The following is a 26,466-nucleotide window of genomic DNA, read 5'->3' as shown; positions in this document are numbered from 1 at the left end:
ATTCAGATGTAGGTTAGCACACTCGAAATAATGGTGGTGGTGGCGTTGAGGAAAACATTATCCAAGCAACGAAAACCGTTTAGTTAGTTTATTTTTTCTTTCGTTACCATTGCAGGCCGTCTACATGACCACCACGGTGCCGCAGAACTTCTCCAAGAACAGCCACACATTGATCGGGAGACACAAACCCACGCGCAGCAGCCTGCGGCACAGTCGGATGCTGGTGGTGAGCAAAAATTTCCACCAGCGCTACCCGAAGGGAAACTCGCTGAATCTGAAACACATCCGGCTCAGCCGGTGGCTGATGGTGCTAAAAGTTCTAATCGGTTCGCTACTTACCATTATGGGGCTGGCCATTATGGTGTGGTCCCCCAATACCCACACCAAGGACAATCCCTACTGGGCGGGATTGATTGTAAGCGGTTCTCTTTCCTCTAGATGATTCTAACCCAAACTCAGCTAACATTTGAGCTTGCTTGCAGCTTGTCCTGAGCGGTTCCTTGTTCCTGATACTGTTCGACTACAAGCGGCGGCCGGCGAATCGGCTGCGCGAGACTTGCTTCAACGTCATCCGGGTGAACGCTCTGGTGATTCTGCTGCTGACGATCTTCTTCACGATGCTGGCGTTCATCTACGCGCTGATACACACCGCCAATTTGAGCTCCAGCAGTTTACGGTGCGAGCCGGAGTATAGCTTCAACGTGAACGCCTCGAGTTGCGTCTGCACGATCGATACCCGACCCTTTTGGGGAGGGAAGCCGACTTCGTCCACTGGTGGTGATGTGAGAGCAGGCGAACAGCAGTTATTCCCTGGTGAGGAGGCAGAGGAGAATAGTACCACCACCGCCACCAATGTGGTGGTTAATTTCCGAAAAATCGGGGATCAGTTTGAGGACGAGAGCGTGACACGGTTGGAGTATCGGTGAGTACATTCACTCCCTCTTATTCAACGCAGCGAGTGACGTGAGATAGCAAAGTTTCTCGCTTCATTGTGGAAGCTACATTACTTTTCAACTTATTTTTGATACCCGAATCGATAACATATGAGGACACGACTTCAAATCTCACTTATAGCGAATTCGTTTTTGTTCAGTTTCAACCCCAGTGCCGCACTAACTGCTGCAAAACGTGTTTTTATTCACTCAGTTTCGCACTCAGTGTCGCACTAGTTCGCCCCGAAAACTGTTAGTTTCGCACTGAGATGTTTCACGGGTTGGCACTCGGGTTCACCAATACAACTATACTGAACTGTCAAGTTCCGAATATTATTTTGGAAAATCTTAAAATAAAGACTATGAAAATGGAAAACCTGCTGCTTTTGCTTTTGTATTATTGGAAGCGTAATCCAATTCGGATTCTGATTTTGAAGAGTATATTCGAGTAGACGGCATTAAGCTACGTGTGCTTTCATTGGGAGGTGAAAATAATGATGGATATTCAGGTGGAATAAATTTCAAAATCAAAATTATGAATGAAAATTTACTTTAACGTATCGAATATTTATTTTATGTGATTAAATAAGAGGATTTTTCCGATATCGCAGAAACATATTGAACGAAAACTGTGTCTAATGATGATTTTATATTATAATAGTAATTATTTGTGGAACAAACAGGAAATGCATCGACAAATGGTTAAGTGAGTGTCAGAACTACATGTGTTAGGTAATCGAACAATATGAAGTACACATTTTCATTCAAACTTTTATATGTTTACACTGCACTTGGCCCTTCTGATCTGATGGAGAACAATTTACCTCCCAAGCACTAATATCACCACCAGACGTCGACACTGTACAATTGCCGTCGTAAATATAAACAAATCAGACTATATAACGTACACCAACAAACCAACGCATTCGTGAAACTGAAAACGTTTTTTTATTACAGAGTCAGTTTGGCACTGACTCAGTTTTGAAAACGAATTCGCTATTAGTGACAAACTATAGTCACGCCATTCGCCTACGAGAATGCAGTGACTTGAGCCATTTCACCTCACTCGCCGTGCGGAGTAAAGGGAACTATGCCGCAGGTAGAGATTCAAATGCGACAGAAAATAATTTTAGCATCTGCGAGTCCTAACTTCTGCCTGTCATCGAATAAATCTTCAGGAGGTCTAAAATGTTTACTTGAAATACAGTCCATTATTGAGAATTTAGTTTCTCTTTGATTTACGGACGAATGTCTGATAAATATCTCGTCGACATTCAACTCGATGCTATTAGAATGTTCCAGATCCATCTCTGTCGAGGTAATTATAGCGAATTCGTTTTTGTTCAGTTTCAACCCCAGTGCCGCACTAACTGCTGTCAAAACGTTTTTTTATTCACTCAGTTGCGCACTCAGTGTCGCACTAGTTCGCCCCGAAAGCTGCTACTTTCGCACTGAGATGCTTCACGGGTTGGCACTCGGGTTCACCAATACAACTATACTGAACTGTCAAGTTCCGAGTATTGTTTTGGAAAATCTAGAAATGAAGACTATGAAAATGGAAAAGCTACTGCTCTTGCTTTTGTATTATTGAAATCGTAATCCAATTCGGATTCTGATTTTGAAGAGTATAGTCGTGTAGACGGCATTAAGCTCCGTGTGCTTTCATTGGGAGGCGAAAATTATTATGGATATTCAGGAGGAATAAACATGCTCTCAAAATCAAAATTATGAATGAAAATTTACTTTAACGTATCGAATATTTATTTTATGTGATGAAATAAGAGGGTTTTTTTTTCCGATATCGCAGAAACATTGAACGAAAACTGTGTCTAACGATGATTTTATATTATAATAGTAATTATTTGTGGAACAAACAGGAAATGCATCGACAAATGGTTAAGTGAGTGTCAGGACTACATGTGTTAGATAATCAAACAATGTGAAGTAAAAAATGTCATTCAAACTTTTATATTTTTACACTGCACTTGGCCCTTCTTATCTGATAGAGAATTTACATTTGTCGTCGCAAATATAAACAAATCAGACTATATAACGCACACCAACAAACCACCGCATTCGTGAAACTGAAAACGTTTTTTTATTACAGAGTCAGTGTGACACTGACTCAGTTTTAAAAACGAATTCGCTATTAGTGTCACCGTGGCCAAGTGATTAGCGTCTCACATTATCATGCCGGGTGTTCGGGTTCGATTCCCGTTCTGGCCGGGAGATTTTTCTTCAGAGAAATTTCCTTCGACTTGCACTGTGGTCACGCGTATTCTAGAGCTTCGGAATACATTCAAGGCGTGTTATTTGGCTTAAGAAATCTCAACTAACTATTAATAAATGACGCTAGTTAATGTATACGTTGAGACGGCAAAAGTTCCACAGGCAACATTCGAAAAGAAGAAGAAGAATTAGTGCCATTTGAAGACGATTTCTGGTAATTGACAAAAAACAAAAATACAGTGTCGAACAAAACATTAAGACCACTACTTAAGCAAAAATTTGAGGGGTTGTATCCGAGACACGACCGCTTAGGACGTAGGACTACGCAATCTTTTTTTTTTTAATTTGTTGGTTTATCATTTCGGATAATTTTTACGAATACGTCGAAAGTTCATAAGTAACTCTTTAGTAAAAAATTTCGGGGACCCTGAAAAGGTTTAATGGCTTGCGGGGTTTTGTATAATCATTCCTAGTAGCAACGATTCTTTCTTTGCCTTTGCGAGAAGAGTACACTAATTGGTCATATGTCGCAATTTGAGTATTTAACGGTAGGCATCATATGTGACGGTTCATACATAAACGGGTCCACTGGCTTCGGCATCTTCAATGAAAATTCCAGTGCCTCTTTCAAACTCAAAGATCCTTGTTCCGTGTATGTCGCAGAAATGGGTGCGATATACTATGCTCTAGGGATCATTGAACACTGCCCATCGACCATTATTTCATTTTTTCAGACAGTCTCAGCTCAATAGAGGCAATCCGCTCAATGAAAGTTGATAAACGCTCATCTTATTTCCTAACAAGAATAAGACATCTATTGAGTGTTTTGGTCGAAAAATTATTCAAGATTACCTTAGCATGGGTTCCCTCTCATTGCTCGATTCCGGGGAATGAGAAAGCGGACTCGCTAGCTAAGGTGGGCGCTTTAGAAAGCACACTTTTTGAAAGGCAAATTGCCTATAATGAATTTTTTCACATTCCTCGTCAGGACACACTCGTTAGTTGGCAGCGCATGTCGAGTGAAGATGAGTTCGGTCGTTGGTTACACACGATTATCCCTAAGGTTTCGACGAGTGCTTGGTTTAAGGGATTGAATGTAGGTCGTGATTTCATTCGCGTGATATCTCGGCTCATGTCCAATCACTACAACCTAAACGCGCATCTCTATCGCATTGGGCTCGCAGCAAACAATCATTGTGATTGTGGCGATGGCTACCACGACATCGAGCATGTTGTCTGGTCGTGTATCCGGTTCCATGCTGCTCGCTATCAGCTCTCTAGAGCACTGAGAGCACAAGGCAGACAATCGGATATCCCCGTCCGGGATATCTTAGGTAGCCGGGATCCTGATCTTCTGCTTCATCTATACCTGTTCCTCAGAAACGCCGATGTCAACGTTTAATGATGTTTCCTTCGTTGTGTCCCCGTTTCATATCCCTCCTATCCGATCGATAAACTTTTACTTAGTCGCGGCAATACATACACACACTCTTTACAGATGCACGGGCCGAAGGTTGTGCAGTCCACTGATTATTCAACAAGAGCCAAAGGTTGTACCGCTCATGACAACTCTACACGAGCTGATGTTTGCGCCGGCTACTGACCATTCTATCCTGGATTCCTCTAGTCGAGAAGACGCACCACGCTAGATATGGGGTACAGACTAGGGGGCGTTGCTGATTAATGGTCAGCTGCATCCCAAAAGGAAGTATCCCGTGTCGGGCACAGGTACAGAGCATTGGAGACAGCAACATCCCAATTACGAGAACACTTGTAATACTAACCTCGAGCCGACCGCGAGTAATCGGTTAAATATTACTAACATTGATAATAAGAAAAATTGTCAAAATATTGAACTCCGGCCCCGTCAGGCTAACGCCATATGAGCCTTGATAAAAATATATATTTTGGAAAAAAAATCATATGTGCTTCGCCATTCAACAAGCATCAAATACGCGTCTAACAGATGCACACAGTTGCAGCGATTAAGTGAAATATTCGCTAGCGTTCACAGCTCGAAGGGAAACATAAAACACAATAAGCGACCTTTGTTGTTTTGGGCACAGAAAGATTCTGAGCGGCAGCTTACTTACTTCCAAATATTCGCTTTTCGCTATCCCCCTTCGTTGTTTATATTTTTCTTCTCCTTCTTTTCCTTTATTTACGGAGACTTTAAATCCAACGATTCATTCGTCTCTGACTGTTTCTATTCTAGCGGCTGCATATGTTGCTCGCTATTGAGAGCTCTGTTCGAGAAAGCACACAAATCGACAGAACAAATGTATGGGGAAATGGGAATGCTTCCAACTTTCATCAATTTAGACCATATACAGACTATGGGATTGTAATGTATATCATATCAAACAAATCTTAGAAAATTTCCGATTCGATTGGAATGCAAATCGTTAAAATCCGTTCGCAGCAAAAATAGTTATTAACATTAACTTTATTTCATAAAAACGTGACCTCTTTTCTGATTTGGCACCCTTAATGTAAGACGTAGTCCTACGTCAAAAACAAAAAAAGAAAATGACAAAACTTTGAGAAAAAAATTACAGGAGGTTTTGTCCAGGATACGACCGCATTGTTGACATAGAACTACGCTGTTATTTTATATAAGTCGCTTGTTTATATCTTCGGATATCATTCTATAACGCTTTGGCGCACAATCTTAACGTCTGATTCGCCATAACGTCAGTTTAATGCATTGATGCATCCTCAAAGGCACCCACGAAGCCCTTATGATGACGGAAAACAAACAATGTTAACTGCTTGCGACCGCCTTCACCACCAGCGGGGAGAGCTTGATTTGATTGCTGCCTGGGTAACGGTGTTTACATGTTCGACCGACGCGCCGAAATCGCCTACTTCGCTGTTGTTCGATGCGGTGTCACACTCGCGAAGGCTCGTTCAGTGCGAGCGCTTTTCACTGCACCAACATCGCGTGCATCATTAGATGACGCTTACCTCGAAATTTTATTGCCCCTGGCAATGCGTTCGTTTTTTTTTGCAGGGCTCGAGCCTGCCTTCCTCTTCTTCTTGCTCATCACACACTACGCGATACGTCCAATTTATGACGCGGAAAGAAAAACACACGATACGAATAACGCCAAAAACAAACTGAAAAAACCACACGACGATATCCAAGTTGGATTACCACTGGTGGGGTCCAACCTTAGATCGAAGCGCAGCAAAAGCAAAGTGAACTGGATTGCTCAACAGTCCGATGCCGAATGAAAGTTTGCCTCAGCGAGATCCACTGTTTATACTCTAAGCAAAAATTCCCCTTCATTCTTCTACTTTTTATTTGTTCACGGAGACTTGAAATCCTACGATAAGTTCGGGAAAGCACATAAATGTACAGAACAAATGTATGGGAAAATGAAAACGCTAAAAGTTTTCATGATTTTTAACCATTTACAAACCAGGGAATTCTAATGTATAGCATATTAAATAAATCTTACGGATTTTCCGATTCGTTTAGTATGCAAATCGCCAAAATCCTTTCGCGGCAAAAATAGCTATTAACGTTAACTTTATTTCATAAAAACGTGACCTGTTTTCTGATTTGGCACCCTTAATGAAAGACGTAGTTCTACGTCAAAATAATCCAATACAGTGCTTCAATCCATTTGTAATAATTTGCCATGTTTGAAGAAGTATATAACATCTGTAGTTAATAGTCATTCATGAAAAATGCGTTCTAAGCATACTTAAGAACTGAAATGACGCGACAAAATTTAGAACCAGTTCCTCGTTTCGGCTGTTTCTAGTGTTGATTTGACCGATTTTTGAAGAAAATTGATTCTTTCTCGGCGGTATTTTGTGTTTTTCGGATCCTGGTAAGTATTTATCATGACATGAGAAGACCGCGAAAAAGATCCGGGACGGACTGAACTTGTATGTGAGTTCCCGGACAGTTCAGCGGCGGCTTTTGGAGCAGGGGCTGTGCGCTAAAAACCCCCGGAAGATCCCGATGCTGACGTCGAAGCATCTGAAGGCGCGGCTGGAGTTCGCGAAAGACCACTTCGATTGGATTGGTCCGAAGAAGGAACAGCAGTGGCGATATATACTGTGGTCGGATGAGACGAAGGTAAACCTCATCGGCCCTGGACGGAAAAACTTGGGTCCATCGCCCAATAGGCTGCGCTTACATGCCACAGTACGCCACGAACATTATGGTGTGGGGGTGCTTCTCCTAATACGAGGTTGGGCTCTGCACTGGGTAGATAAGATCATGGATCAGTACCTCTATGCCCAAATCCTAATGGGTGTTATGCGACCATACGCCGAGTGGGACATACCCCTGAAATGGCAGTTCATGCAGGGTAACGATCCGAAGCCCACCGCCAAGACCGTCAAAATGTGGTTCCGAGATAACAAAGTCGACATCATGGAGTGGCCAGCGCAGTCATCGGTTCTGAACCCTATAGAGAACCTATGGGAGATCGTGAAAAGGTCGGTGTATATGGAGAAGTCGAAGAATAAGCAGCAACTGTGGAATCAGATCCCGGTCACCACGTGCCAAAAGCTGGTGGAATCCATGTCGAACCAAGTGCGTGAAGTGATGCGTGACAAAGGTTACATGACCAAGTACTAACCCTAGAAGCTATTCACGATATGAATTCCCTTTTTTTTACCATTAATTTTAAAACCGGTGTTAAATGTTTAAAAAGGCATAATTTAACTACAGATGTTATAAATTTCTTCGAATAACGAAAATAAATTATTTTAAATGGATTGACGCACTGTATTGGATTATTTTTTCTCAAAGTTTTGTCACTTCCTTTTTTAGCTTGTGTAGTGGTCTTAGTGTTTAGTCCGACACTGTAGCATAGATCCGGTCTTGATTTCAGTATGAAGAACATCAAACTGTCAATTAGTTCACGATAAGAATAGCTACACTCTTCAGTGGTCGTCTGGAGTTTTAGCTAAGTCTCAGCAGGTGTATTGGCAGGTTTACAGCTGTCCATTCCGAAACGTATCAACATTTTTTGGACTAGCGTTTCCTGGGATAGATAGAGGGAAACCTCGATATAACGTACATCTCAATTTTAAAATTGTACGTTGTATCGGATTGTACGTCATTTCGAAACATAGAAATATCGTTATATAGTTGTATCGAAGAAACTCGAAAAAATAACTCAGATTACTTTATTTTGTTGCTGTTTAAGTATGGTTAGTGAATAATGAAATCCAACTAGTCAACTTTACTCGTAATTTTTTTTGACGTAGGACTACGTCTTTCATTTCTATACCGGGGTGTAAAACCAAAGTTTCGAGAACGAAAGCGTTACGCCGGAGACCGAGATTTTGAGCGTTAATAGCTCTTAAACAACTGAACGAAATGGTATGATAAACACTTCATTCGAAAGATAAAATGTCTACGCGTTATATACTTGTTACTTTTTCATCCAAAAACTTGTTTCAATAGTCTTAAAATTACTTTCAAAACAGGCTATTGAAATCACCAATCGGTATATAAGCGAGCGCCGCTCGTAAACCCACTCAGTTATGATTGAACAGCGATTGGAGCATGTTGTCGCTGTTGTTGTGAAACTAATTTCGTTTATCATGAAAACGCTGATGAACGGTGTCACCAAGAGCCTGTTTGTGCACCTAAGGCCAAGAGGGAATCCAGCCGCCACACACACACACACATACACGCGCGGAATTCTTGTTGCTATCATCGTTGCTGAAAAATAATCTGCCAGTTCCCCTGGGAATTGAAAAATACATTCATGCGAAAGAGTTTATTTTAATGTTTTCTATCCATATAACACTGCAACCAAACACATTTGGTTTTGTTATTTTTCAATCAATCGCAATTAACAGGAAAGCTTCTGAATATTTTTTTCCCCATCAGTGGAAATTTTCGTATCCAATATTGGATGCATAACATGAAAAACGGAAAATGTTTCACATCGCGAAAATCAAGTCATTTTCGAGCGATTATTTGCTTTCTACTCATATAATGCTTCGACCAAATACATTTCGTTTTGGATTTTTTCAATCAAGTGCGATCAACGTAAGACCACGTCTTTCGGCAATTTATTAGAGGTGCCATGAATCTTTAGGAATTCCCGCTCTACGCGCACTGGCAAACAATGTTTACTCAACAATTTCTCAAACGAGAAATAGTTGTTGTGAGAAAGGATTAGCGAACGCGAAAACGACAAACGGGAGAAAGATACGTTTGGAGGTTGAAGGAAATTGGCAGAAAACTTCTTCATTCTATCATTCAAATAATGTGATTCATATCACATCGTTTTGCCAGAAAGAGATTATTAATGCTCAAAGGAGGAATCGAGTCCTCCGAGGAAATTACCCAGCGCAAATTAGAGTCGACTATCGATTGCGGCATTCGTACACAAATAATTTTATAATGCAGTTTCACCAAAGTGATTTCTTCGGATATATTCACTACATCATGTCATGTATTTCATATTCTTCATTAAGAAATCCATATCCATGGCACCTATCGGTAACGAATTATTGCATGGATAGCACACAAATTGGTATCATCGAATAAGCCTCCTGCAGCGTCAAAACCGCGGAACTTTGGAAGCGCAAGTCGGTTTTGAAGTCCTGAGCAATTCCACGAACCAAATGCTGCAAAGGTAGCTTGCGGATCAGCAATTCGGTCGACTTCCGATAGCGACGAATTTCATGCGAAGTTCCCGGTCGATAGCGATGTGGCTTCTTCACGCTTCCTGCGGCTGATGCGCTTATCCGAGCTGCTTTCGTGGTGCCTTACCACCGAATGACTAACGAGCTGTCTGCGAAAGACTAACGAGCTCGAGTCCTCACGGTGCGAGAGTAGAGTAAGAAATGAACGAAAGCAAAGGAAGCGTCATTTTATAAACCATAAAAGTATAGAATCTAAATCCCACCCTTATTATATACAGTAAGCTTATATAATAAAGAGGGTGGGGTTTACATTCGATTCTTTTATGTTTTATAAAATGACACTTCGCTTGCTTTCGTTCATTTCTTCCTCTACTCTCGCACCGTGAGGACTCGTTTCATCGGGACTAAGCAGACAGCTCGTTAGTCCTTCGGTGGTAAGGCACCACGAAAGCAGCTCGGATAAGCGCATCAGCCGCAGGAAGCGTGAAGAAGCCACATCGCTATCGACCGGGAACTTCGCATGAAATTCGTCGCTATCAGAAGTCGACCGAATTGCTGATCCGCAAGCTACCTTTGCAGCATTTGGTTCGTGGAATTGCTCAGGACTTCAAAACCGACTTGCGCTTCCAAAGTTCCGCGGTTATGACGCTGCAGGAGGCTAATTCGAAGATACAAATTTGTGTGCTATCCACGTAAAACGCGTCACATCATGCCCAAGGACATTCAGCTGGCCCGTCGAATCCAAGGAGAGGGTGCTATATTAGCTTAGCATATAATCAACGGCCCTTTTCAGAGCTCCAAATTTGATGGATTAGAGTTCAGAAAAGTTTTTTGTAGGCCAAACTGAAACGAGAATTTTCGTTTGGATGCCATACAGCATCGAGAAAATTCCGGAAAGATCTAATCGTTGCTGAAAAATAATCTGCCAGTTCCCTGGGAATTGAAGAATACATCCATGCGAAAGAGTTTATTTTAATGTTTTCTAATTATATGGCGAACACAGCGACCAAATACATTTGATTTCGTAATTTTTCAATCAAGTGTAATTAGCTGGAAAGCTTCTGAAGATTATTCTTTCCCATCAGTGGGATATTTTCGTATCCAATAATGGATGCATAACATGAAAAACGGAAAATGTTTCGTATCGCCAAAATTATATAATTTTCAATCGATTATTGCTCAGTCGTCGAAATTTTCATACTCAGAGAGTTCATTCTCCTCTAGTTTGCCTTCCAAATTGCCATCGTAAACCACACCTTCTCTCGATTCAATCACGCACGAAAAGCATACTGAAATGATATTGTGGTGGTGAAACCGATTCATTTTTCGTGAGGCGTCGTGCACAAATTACGTAACGCGATAAGGGGGGAGGGGTTAGATGTTGCGTTACTTTCTGTTTATTAGAGATAGGAAATTGCGTTACGAAAGGGGGGGGGGGAGGTTCAAACTCCGGATTTTTGCGTTACGTAATTTGTGCACGACGCCTGAGGACATCGACAAGACAACATCGTTACTGAACGAGCTGAACAGCGAGGGATCGAGGTATTCATTACCTGGCTTGACCTGACCTGAAATGCAATCAGTTTGTTTTAACTGTGAGGGAGCGCAGAAAAGCCGATCGATCAGAAGGAGAAGAGAAGGTGACCAAGAGAGTATCAGCATCGAAATACGGTTCCTCGGGAAGACATAGAAGCAGCCGCCACACACACACACATACACGCGCGCAACTCTTTTCGTTTGCTGGTTATCGAGAGGAAACCTGGAAAGAAATGATCGTTGCTGAAAAATAATCTGCCAGTTCCCCTTGGAATTGAAAATAACATTACATTCAAGCGAGTTTATTTTAATTTTTTTCTATCCATATAATACTGCGACCACATACATTTGGTTTTGTGGTTTGTCAATCAAGTGCAGTTAACAGGAAAGCTTCTGAAGATTATTCTACAAAACAAGGTTTTTTGTATCCAATATTGGATGCATAAAACCTTGAGTCTTCAAAGTAACACTCTCGTTTTTGAAGTCACCCAAATATTTATTTATTCATTCATTCAGGATGGATTTAGATTCAACTTCAAACAAATGATCTCTAAATCAACGATAGTCCTACGTCACCCTTGCGGTTATACCATAGATATAACCCACTTCCTGTTTTTCTTCATACAGTTGATGGAGGGTGAATAGATAAATAACTTAAAATAAATTTTAAAAACATTAAAACCAAGAACAATTTCATTTATTAAATCCAAGAAAAGTAGAATTTTTTCTCTCTGTGAATATGTGACATAAATCAAATCAACTCAGAGAAATGATAAATGGCAACATAATCATCCTTGATGATGTTATCAGACCACTTCTAATGTTTTCTACATGCAAAGTAGTCCACGATGATCTTTCGCAAAGCACACTGCGCCTTTAAAGACAAAACATCGACATCATTCAAAGCAAATTCGTCGGATACGTTGAGATCTTCTGATCAACTGTTCCGAAATTCGAAAAATCTCCTCAGCATCTCGATTCGGAATGCAAGTGTATTCACTCAACTGATGGGTTGAGCAATTTCAGAACATCGAGTATTAAATATTGATGTGATCCAAATAATCATGGGAATCTGTGTTTCGTCTAAAAACAAAGAAAGATAGTCATGATATTTTTGTAATGAGCATCTGTATCACACGCTAGTCCATCGGTTGGAGATGTTGGGAGACAAAAACTTATAAAATATAGCTCTCACTTGTTCTTAGTTTTTCTGAACTGTAATGTGCCCATGAGTTACCGAGAACAAGAACGGCATTAACCCCTCGGACTATGACTTCCGAAACGCCTTTTTGAATCGTTTTCGATATGCTGCAAAACAATTGACGGATAAAAATTTGCCTTTCCTGGCGCGTTTGATGGTGCTGACTGGTGAGCGCGATCTGATGTTGTACTTCAGCATAATTGGTTTAAAGGGGGGAACCCGGTCTGGAGGATTGAAAAAAAATATTTGTTTTTGCTTTTTTGGGAAGCTCATGCCCTCAGAAATGTTGTCCTAAGAGAATTTCTCGATATTATATTTCGTTTGAAAGCTACAGCCAAAAGTAGTCCCAAACCCATTCATGGCACTGTGTGCATGCTATGTTGAACGCTTGTTTGGTGCTGGATTGGTTTGCGCTGTACGAACGATGTCTGGAGGGACGATTTCACTTCCCATAAAACATAATTGTATTGATCATGTTATAAAAATATTTCGACGGCCTTCCGACAGGCGGAACTCTCGTCATTGCTGACGAAAACATATTTGTTGGCATGTTTTTCAGTTCCTTCTTTTATTTATCTATTAATTCTTCCTCCGTTTGCGCCACGAAATTGTTGGAGTAGATCTTTTGCTCCAGATTTACCCAGAAATTCTCAATCAGACGCAACTGGGGGACGTTCGGAGGGTTGGCGGACTTCTGAACAACATCTCTCTGCAAGCGATTCATTTCCTCCAGCCAATTCTTCGCGTAATGGACGGAGGTCTGATCCTCGCCCGGAAGATATTTTTGAATGAAGGAGGAAACTTCCGGCAGGCATTTTGTGCTGTAAATCTTTCCATTCACCGCAAGTCACTAGTTCCCAACTAGTCGTTGTCATCCAACGTTCAGTACGTCTTGTTGTCCATAACGAACGCGATGTTCCACTTCGCCTGAAATATTTCATTCTCCATCATTTTTAGCTTGTTTCTGGGCCACAGTTTGCTGTTCCGACACTGCCGGTCTTGACTTACGTTTCCGCATGATAATGTTCATTTTCGCTGGTTATTTTTCACCATTTGACCCTAATGTAATCGTAGTAGCATAGTAATACGCGTCGCTAAGGATTGTTAATAGTTGCTAAGAGATAGAATAAAATTTTCATTCCATTGCAAGCATTCAACTGCATTCTTCGCCGATTGCCCGAAGTAACCAGACGAAGGAAAGTCGCGTCCAAGTTCCGTTATCGGTTACCGCGTGATTGTTGTTTTTTTGCCGCTGAAGAGTTCATTTCGCTATCTGGATAGTGAGTGAAGTGCCCTGCCTGCAAGTGGATAAAGGCTTTCATCCTCGGAAAGCCAAGCATTGGTTTTTGTTTTGTCGCTGCTTCGCCGACATTGGAGATTTCGCCGAGTCATCGCCGAGCCAACAGTGACAGTGCGGGTCAGCTTTCACCGACGACTGTGTGTAGTGGTGTCGTAGGCACATTCCCACCACCAACGAGCTTTCAGCACGCTCCCGTTCATCTGCACTGGAGTGCGTTCATAGGTGAATAACATTAAATATACTGAGAGAAAATATTTAATAAGTATAAGTTTTTTTTTTGTTTTTGTGAATTATTTTATTGTGAAATATTGTTTAAAAAAATACTTAGAATATAAGTGAAAATTTAAAATGGCAGAGAGTGGGGGACCTTCGGATATGGAGGTCTCTGACTCTAGTTCCCTCCTAACGGATAAAAAAAAGTCACTCAAACGTGTTCCAAATACGGAAGATACTTCTTCTGGGGACGAGTCAGCTAACCCTACCAAGCCTCCCTCCAAAAAAACTAGCAAATCTCCCATCTGCCCTTAACGATCCCACTCTACCTTCAACCTCGTCTTCTCCCTCTGTTCTTCCCGCTCCTTCTCAACCTTCGCCTTCCCACTCTCAATCCCCGTCCTCGCCTTCCCCCCCCCTGTTATTCCCACTCCCCGTGTAAAGGTCTATCCAGAAGATGCGCCCGGAACTGGTCCCTGGGTTGTTTTCTTCAGGCCTAAGCCAAATGGAAAGGCGTTGAGAGTCATGCAGATCGCGAAAGATCTGGCAAGGTATACCTCCGTTTCGGAAATTTCGAAGGTTAGACCAAACAAATTGCGAGTTGTCGTGAATGATCGAAAAGACGCAAACAAGATTGTTGTCGATCAGCATTTTACAATTGAGTATCGGGTCTACATACCCTCTCACATAGTCGAAATTGAGGGTGTGATAACCGAAACCGGCTTGACGTGCGAATACATTACGAGTGAAGGTACCGGCCGTTTTAAAAAACTGCCCTCGACGACTGTTAAGATCTTGGGTTGCCGCCAGCTCGGAACAGTCTCCCATGAAGGAGAAGAAAAGAAATTTACGCCGACCAACTCGTTTCGAGTCACCTTCGCTGGTTCAGCTCTCCCTGACTACGTGATGGTAGATAAATTGAGGTTAGCCGTGCGACTTTTTATTCCAAAGCCAATGACTTGTCTAAAGTGCAAGTCAGTTGGTCACACGGCTGCTTATTGTGCCAATAAAGAACGATGTGCCACTTGCGGAGAACAACATGAGGGGAAATCCTGCAGTGCGACTGAGCATAAGTGTCCATATTGCGGGGGATCCCCACACGTGCTCTCAGCTTGTGAAACATACAAGACTCGCTGGGAGAAACAGAAGCGTTCTTTGAGGGAACGCTCTAAACGCACTTTCGCAGAAATTTTGAAGGGCGCTTCTCCACTGGCTCAAGAACAACAACCAATCAATACACACAATGTCTTCGCTACGTTGCCAGTTGACGAAATGGAAGCGGATACAGCTAACGGGGGCACGCCGTTTATTTCTCAAGGGAATCCCCGGCGCAAAAATGTGACCACTCCCAAAATTCAAGAACAAGTCCCCCCTGTGATACCCCCTGTTAGCTTGCCCAAAAAATCGAGTGCAGCGGATAAGCAAAATCAGGTCCCTCCTGGCCTCCGTGGTAATAGTTCACCTTCGAACGACCCAGCACTCGAGGGGACATCAAAAACCCCAACTGTCCCTGTTTTTCCGTCAAGTTCAACTTCCCAATCGGGATTTATAAAGTTGTCTGACCTTGTGGATCAAATCTTCACGTGTTTTAATGTTTTTCCGACTCCATCAGAACCATTGTCACCGCAATGCTTCCAGTACTAAAGACAATTTTGCAGCAATTGATGCAAACATGGCCCCTCCTTGCAATGATTATCTCTCTTGATGTCTAATTTAAATAGAGAGGTCGGAGATATCACTGTTTTACAGTGGAATTGTCGTAGTCTTATGCCTAAATTGGATACATTCAAATTTCTAATTCATAAACTCAATTGTGATGTTTTTGCTCTATCCGAAACCTGGCTCTCTTCTCAAAATGATCTCTCTTTCCACGATTTTTATATAATACGCTTGGACCGTGATGACAGATACGGAGGGGTACTATTGGGGATCAATAATGTCACTCATTTTTTAGAATTGACCTTCCACCTATTGGAGGGATCGAAGCTGTTGCTTGTCATGCAAACATCAGAGGCAAAGACCTCTGTATAGTCAGCTTGTATTGGCCTCCGAGAGCTGCGGTTAGCCGCAAGCAACTTGTTGACATGTGCTCACTCCTTCCTGAGCCACGATTAATCTTGGGAGACTTCAACTCTCACGGAACTGCCTGGGGGGAACAGTACGACGACAATCGTTCATCGTTGATATATGACCTTTGTAACAGCTTCAATATGACCTGATGTGGCGATGTGGCGAAACATCGCTTGTTGAACTTATTCAATCGGTTTCTGGAGCATAATATTGTTCCAGATGATTGGAGACAAGTACGAGTTATAGCTATTCAAAAACCCGGAAAACCTGCGTCCGACTTCAATTCGTACCGCCCAATAGCAATGCTGTCTTGTATACGGAAATTGTTGGAGAAAATGATCTTGTTTCGCCTTGATCGATGGGTTGAAACGAATGGCCTACTCTCAGATACACAATATGGGTTCCGCAGGGGCAAGGGGACGAATGATTGTCTTGCGTTGCTTTCTTCAGAAATTCAAATGGCTTACGCCGAAAAAAAACAAATGGCTTCAGTATTCTTGGACATAAAGGGGGCCTTTGATTCTGTTTCAATAGAGGTTTTGTCAGACAAATTACACTCTCGGGGTCTGCCGCCTCTATTGAATAATATGTTATATAACTTGCTTTGTGAGAAACATTTGAACTTTTCTCACGGAGATTCGGCAGTAAGTCGGGTCTCTTACATGGGACTCCCCCAGGGCTCATGTTTAAGCCCCCTTTTGTACAACTTCTACGTAAGCGACATTGACAATTGCCTTACACAAAATTGCAGCCTAAGACAACTTGCAGATGATGGAGTGGTGTCTGTCGTAGGATCAAACGAATCCGACCTGCAAGAATCCTTACAAGATACTTTGAACAATTTTTCAACCTGGGCCATTGGGCTAGGGATCGAATTCTTCACGGAGAAAACAGAGATGGTGGTTTTTTCTAGGAAGCATAAACCAGCAAAACCAAAGCTTCAACTTTTGTGTAAACCGATCACTCATGCTATGTCATTCAAGTATCTTGGGGTCTGGTTCGACTCCAAATGTACTTGGGGGGCCCATATTAGGTATCTGAGTAAAAAATGTCAACAAAGAATAAACTTTCTCCGTACAATTACCGGCACCTGGTGGGGAGCCCATCCCGAAGATCTTATAATGTTGTATCGAACAACTATTCTCTCAGTGATGGAGTATGGCAGTTTCTGTTTTCAATCAGCTGCCAAAACACACCTCATTAAACTCGAGCGAATTCAGTATCTTTGTCTCCGTATCGCGTTGGGATGTATGCCCTCAACGCATACCATGAGCCTCGAGGTTTTGGCAGGCCTACTCCCACTCAAAGATCGCTTCAATTTATTATCTCTTCGGTTCCTCATTCGGTGTAAGGTTATGAATCCATTGGTGATCGGAAATTTTGAGAAGCTGATCGAGCTAAATTTTCATTCTGGATTCATGAGCTCATATCATGAATTCGTCTCCATGCAGGTTGATCCTTCTTCGTATATTCCCAACCGTGTTTGTTTTCCTGACTACATCAATTCCTCTGTGCATTTTGATCTGTCCATGAAGCAGGATATCCATGGAACATCAGATTATCTTCGATCGAGGATCGTTCCAACGATCTTCGATGCAAAGTATGGGGATATCAATTGTGATAATATGTACTTTACTGATGGGTCCTCTATGAATGAGTCCACAGGATTTGGAGTGTTCAACGAATTTTTTAGCACCTCACACAGTCTTCAGAATCCTTGCTCAGTGTATATTGCTGAATTGGCAGCGATACACTGGGCGCTGGACAGCGTCGCCTCACGACCTGTTGAACACTATTACATTGTAACGGATAGTCTTAGCTCTGTCGAAGCTATCCGTTCAGTGAGGCCGGAAAAGCACTCGCCGTACTTCCTTGAGAGAATACGAGAAATTTTGAGTGCTTTATCCAGACGCTGTTATGTCATTACCTTTGTCTGGGTCCCTTCACATTGCTCAATTCTGGGTAATGAGAGGGCTGACTCATTAGCAAAGGTAGGTGCAATTGAAGGCGATATTTATCAGCGTCAAATCGCCTTCAATGAATTTTATTCTTTAGTCCGCAAAAATACCATAGTTAACTGGCAACGCAAATGGAACGAAGATGAATTGGGCCGGTGGCTCCACTCGATTATCCCTAAGGTTAGCCTCAAACCATGGTTCAAAAGTCTGGACTTGAGTCGGGACTTTATTCGCACCTTCTCCCGACTCATGTCCAATCACTGTTCGTTAGATGCGCTACTCTTTCGTATTAATCTTGCCGACAACAATCTTTGTGTTTGTGGCCAAGCTTACCACGACATCGAGCACGTTGTTTGGTCGTGCGAGCTGTATCTTGTCGCCAGATCGAATTTAGTAGTCACCCTTCGGGCCCGAGGAAGGCAGCCCAATGTGCCGGTGAGAGACGTGTTGGCTCGGTTAGACCTTGATTACATGTCCCAAATATATGTATTCCTTAAAGCTATCGATCTTCGTGTGTGATTGTCCTTATACCCTTAGTTTTTCCTTTTCCTTTGTGAGAGATCGGATCCCTTCTTAAAAATAAGATGAAATGTAAATACATATTAGATATAAGATAGGTTTAAGAATTGAGTGTGATGAGTGTGATTGAGAGTGTGAGTGTGATCATTGTCAACATATCCTCATATCCCCTCCTTTTCCTGAAGAAAATATGTCACCCTTCTAAACTCGAGTTGACCGCGAGTAATCGGTTTCCTATATTATTAACATTAGAATTAAGGAAAAATGTATATATACTAGTAACAATACAGTAAGGAGTTCGGCTCCTTTAAACCTATGTAACTGAGCCTGTAAAAATAAACGATTTAAATAAAAAAAAAAAAAGCATTCAACTGAACAAGACGTTTGATTCATTTGCTCTGCAATAGGTTATGGGCCCAGACAAATGGCCATAACTGAAGTTAAGAAGTAGTTTTATTTTAACTGAAGCATTAATCTCAAGAAGTGTATCAAGTAAGAAGGAGTATCCAAAGTAATCCGAAGTCAAGATGTCGCGAAACAATTCTAGTATCGGAGATGGGGCGAACGGAGCTGCAGCTGGACCGGGAAGTGTTCGAGTTGGCGGAGGTTCCGTGGCGTTGCCGGCCATTGAAAAGCTACGCGGAAGGGAAAATTTCACGACATGGGCGTTCGCGATGCGGATGATTTTGATCCGTGAAGGATGTTGGGAAGCAGTTAGTGCTGAAACCGACGAAGCACAAGCAGCGGTGCCAGCGGATATGAAGCAACGGGCATTGGCTACCATCTGTCTTAGTTTGGAAACCTACAACTATAGTTTGGTGCTGGATGCGGCCGATGCACGAGCTGCCTGGAAGAAGCTTGAAACGGCGTTCCAGGATAGCGGTCTGAATCGGAAGATTGGATTGTTACGAAAATTCACCTCGATACGTCTTGTTAACAGTTCCAGTGTGGAAGCTTATGTTGATGAGCTGATGAGCACAAGTCACAAGCTAGCGTCAGTGGGATTCAAAGTCGATGATTCCTGGTTGGCTGCGATGTTGCTAATGGGCTTGCCGGAGCAGTATGAGCCGATGATAATGGGACTAGAGGCGTCAGGTATTGCGCTGACAGCGGATGCAGTGAAGTCCAAGATACTTCAGGATGTGAAGATCGAACGGGGCGCAATGAATTGCAGTGACGAAGATGCTTTGTATGTCAAGCAGGGTTCCAGAAAGTTCAAACCAACGATGGTGAAAGCGAAGGTCGACGAGAAAACGTGCTTCAAGTGTCAAAAACCAGGTCACTTTGCTGCCAAGTGTCCGGAAAAGCAACAGCAACCGAAGCCGAGGAAGAACAAGGGTCTGTGTTCCATTTTCGCCATGGGAGATGTAATTACCAATGAATGGTGCTTTGATTCGGGTGCCACTTGCCACATGGCACGGACGGAGCAGAAATCTGTGAACGAAGAGAAGGTGAACCATGATGTCGGAACGGCGAACAATACCAGCATGAAGGCCGTAGCGAAGGGTACCGTCGTTTTGAACAGTGACGATGGTCAAATCGATGTCAACGGAGTACTGAAGATCCCGGAATTAGCTACAAATTTGCTATCTGTAAGTAGCATCTGCAAAAAGGGAAAAACCGTTATATTCACCAAGGACAAATGTGAAGTTCGGGATGAAGACGGCGATCTGGTTATCACCGGTGTCGAGGAAGGTGGCCCGTACAAAGTCAATCGATCGGAGAAGTCACTTCTGGTAAGCGGTATTGAACTTTGACATCGACGTCTTGGACATCTCCACGAAGGTGGGCTGAAGAAGCTAAAACAGATTGTGGACGGAATCGATTTTCAAGTCGGGACGTTGAAGAATTGTGTTGCCTGTCTGGAGGGCAAACATGCGAGGCGTTCGTTTCCTAGCAGCGAGTCACGAGCTGAAGAGCTGTTGGAGTTGGTACACTCCGACCTCTGCGGTCCAGTAGAGGTTCCGTCGTTGGGTGGAAGTCGTTATTTTGTGACATTTTTGGACGACGCGAGCAAGCGCGTGGCGGTTTATTTTTTGAAGCATAAAAATCAAGCACTGGGGGCGTTCAAATCGTTTAAGGCCAAGGCGGAGAGACAAACGGGTAAGAAGCTGAAAATCCTGCGTTCAGACAACGGAAAGGAATATGTGAATGCAGATTTCCGGAAGCTGTTGGAGTCGGACGGGATCCGACATCAAACCACGTGCCCGTATACGCCCGAGCAGAACGGGGCGGCCGAGAGGATGAACCGCACGTTAGTAGAAAAAGCGCGATGCATGCTCAACGATGCAAAGGTTGGAAAGGAGTTTTGGGCAGAAGCTATTTCGACTGCTGCTCACGTGGTGAATCGTGGTCCTACACGTTCCCTGAAGGACAAAACGCCTGAAGAGGCGTGGACAGGGAAAAAGCCGGATCTTGGGCATCTTAAGATTTTTGGTTCAAGAGTGATGACCCTGGCTCCGAAGGCGAAAAGGAAGAAATTCGATCCCAAATCCGAAAAGGGTATTTTCGTTGGTTATTGTGAAGACACAAAAGGCTATCGGGTGTATGATTCTGAGAAGGGCAGTTTCCGCATCAGCCGAGATGTCGTAGTTCTGGAGGAAGGTGTCGTTATTTGTGAGGTGGAACAACCAGTGAAGCCGGTGGAGTTCATGGAGCTTTGTTGGGACGAGTTCCGTGACCATCCTGCGTGTGGTACAGTCGAGCCTGTGACTGGTGCTGGAGTTGTTTGTAGTAATCGTGATGATATCGAGCCAGCGGAAGAAGCGATTGGTGTCGATAGTTCGTTCAGCGAAGCGGATGACTACGAGGATGCCGTTGCCGATCATGCGCTCCCACCGCAACTAAATAGACTAGCTGATGAAATGCAGCAGGAGTTGAGGCGCAGAGGTCGGGAGCGCCGTTGTCCAGGCAAGTACAGTGACTTTGTTAATTACAGTTCATTTCTTGGCGGTGTTCATTCTCCTCAGTTATCCTCAAATACGACGAGCGATGAGGATATAATGGATGATCCGACGAGTTACGAAGAGGTTCTGCGACGACCGAGATCGCTGGATGGTGGCGATGCGCGAAGAGATCGCTTCCCTTAGCGAGAACAGGACATGGGTGCTCGCAGATCTGCCTGAAGGGCGGAAAGCAATCCGGAACAAATGGGTGTTCCGAACGAAGAAAGGTCCCGACGGGAAGACTCAGAGATACAAGGTCCGACTTGTGGTGAAGGGCTGCTCTCAACGACCTGGTCTGGATTACAACGAATTGTATTCTCCGGTCGTGCGGTACGCGACCGTCCGATACTTGATGGCTCTGGCAGTGCGGTACAATTTGGACATCGACCAAATGGATGCAGTCACAGCTTTTCTTCAGGGCGAGCTGAAGGATGAGGAGATTTATATGCTGCAACCAGAAGGGTTCGCAGCAGAAAACGGAAAAGTTTGCAGACTCAAGAAGGCGCTGTATGGCCTGAAGCAGTCTAGCCGCGTATGGAACGCGCAATTGAATGAGGTGCTGCGTGAGTTCGGATTGAAGCGGTCGAGAGTGGATCCTTGCTTGTACTGGTGTGTTTATGAGGATAAAATGATGTTTGTGACTATCTACGTGGACGACCTCTTGATTTTTACAAACGATCGGAAGCTAAAGAAGAAACTGAAGGCTCATCTGCACAGTCGGTTCCAAATGAAAGACCTCGGGGAGGCGCATCACTGTCTCGGGATCAGAATCACGAGAAAGCGTGAAGAAGGCAAGCTGTGGTTGGATCAACAAGCCTATATCGAAGACATCATCGATCGTTTCGGTATGGCCGAGGCTCACCCAGTTGCAACACCTACAGATCCTAGCATCAAGTTGGACAAGTCGATGGCACCGAAGACGGAATCCGAAACGCATGAAATGAAGTCGGTTCCATACAAAGAAGCAGTCGGGTGTTTATCTTTCGCAGCTCAAGGCACTCGACCGGATATTGCTTTCGCCGTTAACGTTGTGAGCCAGTACAGTGCTAACCCTGGCTGTCCTCACTGGGAAGCGGTAAAAAGGATAATTCGGTACCTGAAGGGTACAACTACGAAGAGATTAGAGTACTTGGCAAGCGGTCCAGCGGAAATAGTTGATTACAGCGATGCCGATTGGGGAGGAGATACGGATGACCAGAAATCCACGACCGGTTACGTTTTCTTGATGCAGGGAGGAGCGATCTCATGGAACGTCAAGAAACAGCCAACCGTAGCCCTCTCGTCCTGCGAAGCGGAGTACATGGCTATGTCTCGCACAATTCAGGAAGCTATGTGGTGGAGCAATTTGCAGTCGCAGTATTTCGAGGCCAGGCCGATTTCTGTACGTTGCGATAACCAGTCGGCAATCAGCATCGCAAACAACGGATCTTATAACCCCCGGACTAAGCACGTCAGTATACGATACCATTTCGTGCATGATAGCCTGCAAAATGGTGTTGTAAAACTAAGCTATATGCCTACAACTGAACAGCCAGCTGACGGGTTCACAAAACCGATGACTGTTCAAAAGCAACAGAAGTTCCGAATGTTAACAGGCGTCGCGGATTAGGGAGGAGTAATGTAATCGTAGTAGCATAGTAATACGCGTCGCTAAGGATTGTTAATAGTTGCTAAGAGATAGAATAAAATTTTCATTCCATTGCAAGCATTCAACTGAACAAGACGTTTGATTCATTTGCTCTGCAATAGACCCGTCGCTCCGACCTCCCGGCCCAAACACCGGAATGATTTAGAAACCTTTCTTTCCATCTTCGTTTAAGCTTCAGCTGTAGTTTACGATTAGGTAGCACCATCGGACGACCGGAACCAGGCTTCCGTTCAATGCTCTCATTCTTCTCCAGAAGTTTACGGATGATATAAATAGCGGAACGGGCGTATACGCTGGACTCAAAGTACTTGACGATGTTCACTTTCTTCGCAACGGCATGGAGCACCGCTACTTCACTATTTTCGCCATAACTTCCGCAGTTCAACTGATAGCGCTTTCAAATTTTGTCTGAAAACTTATGGGTTATTGTGTTTGACAATGGACAAGTGGTCTCATCACCAGGTGTTAAAGTGAACGCATGAAAAATTGGTAGAATTTGGCCACTTTTTAATGCAAACGTTAGAGAGAAAATTGGCTGACTTATGGCATCCAGTTCAGTAACAGTGGCACCCGTTTCTTCTAATGCACGAAGCAATTCATCATACTTACGAAAGTGATTTTTTAACCCTCTCTCTACGAGGCGTCGTCTATAGACGACATCCGTGCGATGACTTGTGTGTACGAACGTCGTCTTTAGATGACATCAGGGTGATACTGCACATCGATCACACCAGCGCGATATGCATACTTTTCGGCGCGGTGCTCCGTTCAGCGGTAGCACTCCGGCGGAGCACACTGCCGTAGAGAAAAGGTTAATTGCTAGGGAGTTCGACATTTCCTTAGCAGTATTTTGTCACGTACGTACTTCAGGTGAGAATCCACTATGCACGAAACTAGAAGCGCCTTTGTCTTTTCATCCTTTTCTTGAAAAGTCTTCCTCTGCGCATCATCAGCAGATACATCCGCTGTTATCGCCTCTTTCACCCCGTGAGCCGACAACTGCGTTTCGACCCGTAACTTCCAAACATCGTATCCTTCTCAAGCAAACTGAATGATTCCTGCTTTCGAGGGGTTTGACATTTTACGTAATTTGATAATGAACTTTTGATTTCTTCAAAACTTTTCCGCTCCAGTTTCAATTCAGGTTTCAATGGTCAGATGCAGTTGGAGCCATAACCTGTCGAAGAAAGATGTGTGTTGGTTATGAAGTCTGAATAATTTTACGTTATTAACTACGACCTAAGACAAGACCAGACAACTGGCTTCTTACTCTTCTTCGTCGTCCAAAAACGAAGCCATGACATGAAGATGCCAGAGCTGCCAAATATTATAAAATATCGGATTTTTCAAATTTCTATTTTAATGAATCGTAACATTTGGTTGGTGCGAATTCAATGATTATTGCATATTTTCAAATAGACAATCTCAAAAATATGCTTTAAAAGGATAAAATAAGTCTTTTAAATACCCATATCTATAATATAATCGTTTCCAAAACAAATTTGGGATTTTTTTTTAGCAAATAAATCTAATCTGACAACCGTTACAGCGTTATGCAGATTCTCATTGTCTGAACCAAAACATTCTATCTTATTATATGAGCAGGAATACAACCAAAACAACGTTAGGAAGCCATTTTATTCATACAAAACGTAATTCAAAAATAAAAATGAAGTGTAAAGCCTTAAATTGTGAGCGAAGGACGGATACTCATCCTGAGTATAAATTTTATCGGTTCCCTCAAGACAAAAATATTCGGAAAGAATGGATTCGATTTTACGTGAACAGTGAATTAGAAGTTCCATTCTTTGAAATCAAATCAAGCACAAGAATATGTAGCGTAAGTATTAAAAACTAATTCTAAAACATATCCTAATACTAGTATATATACAGGCTCATTTTGTTGATGGGAAATACAATGAAAATGGAGTTACGAAAATTCCGACCTTAGCTGCATCCGCGAATGAGGAATGGGAAGAGATACAAAGTATTGAGAACAATTATGATTTGGTTGACGTATATGAAGGAGATAAACAACTACAGGAAGAAATATTTCGTTTGAAACATCAAATTTCCAAGCTGAAAAGGTAGTGTGTCAAAAATTATGTTATTTTCTAATATTTTATATTGATGTAACCGTTAATAGAATTGTAAAACAATGGAAGAAAAAATGCGGATATCTGACCTCGAGAATTCGTGGAAAACAACCCTTGAAGAAGCTTTTCAGAGAAGATCAAATTAAGCTATTAACAGGAGAGGTTAAAAAAGTGAAACGTTGGTCCAATGAAACGATTACGGAAAATTTACAAATTCGGTTTGCATGTCAAGGTGGATACGACAAGCTTATTCAAAAAGGCTTCCCGTTCCCATCCACGAGGACTCTACTATGCCAAATTGAAGGAGTTCGTTTCAGTCCTGGTATGTAATTATAATCATATGTCTCATCGCATGTTAATATATGAAATGATATTTTGTAGGTATTCTTGAAGATATATTCGAGCTGCTACAACATAAAGTCTCCACAATGTCGGTTGAAGAAAAGGACTGCGGATTGGTTCTAGACGAAATGAGCATAGACGAGGCAAATGAGTTTTGCCAAAATACGAAGCAGTTTGTTGGAACAACAACGCTTCCTATGTCCCAAACTTTAGCCTGTAAAGCTTTGGTATTCATGCTAGTTGGAATCGCAGCGCGCTGGAAACAGGTGGTGGCTTTCGAGTACACCGGCAACTCCATACAAAAAGAGTTTTTGAAGAATGCTGTATTGTCTGCAGTTTCAAGAGCAGAGGGAATCAGTTTGCGTGTCCATTTTATAACAACAGATTCCGGGTCCGAAAACCAGCGCATGTGGAAGGATTTGGGGATCGATATTCGTCGCAAAAATGAGACATTAAATGCTGCGATACCTCATCCAAACGCTGAGAACAGAATGCTAGAGATCATACCCGATCCCGTACACGTATTTAAAAATACAGTACATGGCTGGTTGAACAATGTCTACCTGAAAGTTCCGGATTGGTATGTTCGTGAAAAAAAGCTAACATCCAATATTGTTCATCGAGACCATTTAACCACAATCGTGAACTCCGAAATAAACAACACGTTGCGGCTTTGTCACAGACTAACGGCCTCGGATGTGTGCTTTGACAACAGAACATCTTCAATAGATAAAATGAAAGTATGCAACGCAACAAAATATTGCAACAGGACGGTGGCTGCAGCATTGAAGTTTCATGCGGAAATACGAGAATTACCGGAGCTTCTTACTACCGCATGCTTCATAGA

General features: G+C 42.8%; 1 protein-coding gene across 1 annotated transcript in view; it reads left to right on the top strand.

The window, feature by feature from the left end:
• The window catches only part of LOC129764936 (uncharacterized), a 47,947-nt gene that overhangs the window by 18,290 nt on the left and 3,191 nt on the right, over positions 1–26,466 (top strand). Inside the window, exons 2-3 of the mRNA XM_055764602.1 lie at positions 116–415; positions 483–922. Coding sequence (XP_055620577.1) covers positions 116–415; positions 483–922 — 740 coding nt within the window. The remainder of the gene's footprint in view (positions 1–115; positions 416–482; positions 923–26,466) is intronic.

Source organism: Toxorhynchites rutilus, chromosome 1 (genome assembly GCF_029784135.1).
Source record: "Toxorhynchites rutilus septentrionalis strain SRP chromosome 1, ASM2978413v1, whole genome shotgun sequence".
In the NCBI taxonomy this organism is placed as follows: Eukaryota; Metazoa; Arthropoda; class Insecta; order Diptera; family Culicidae; genus Toxorhynchites; species Toxorhynchites rutilus.
Note: the sequence above shows the minus strand (reverse complement) of the source record. Positions and strands in the feature narration are given on the sequence as shown.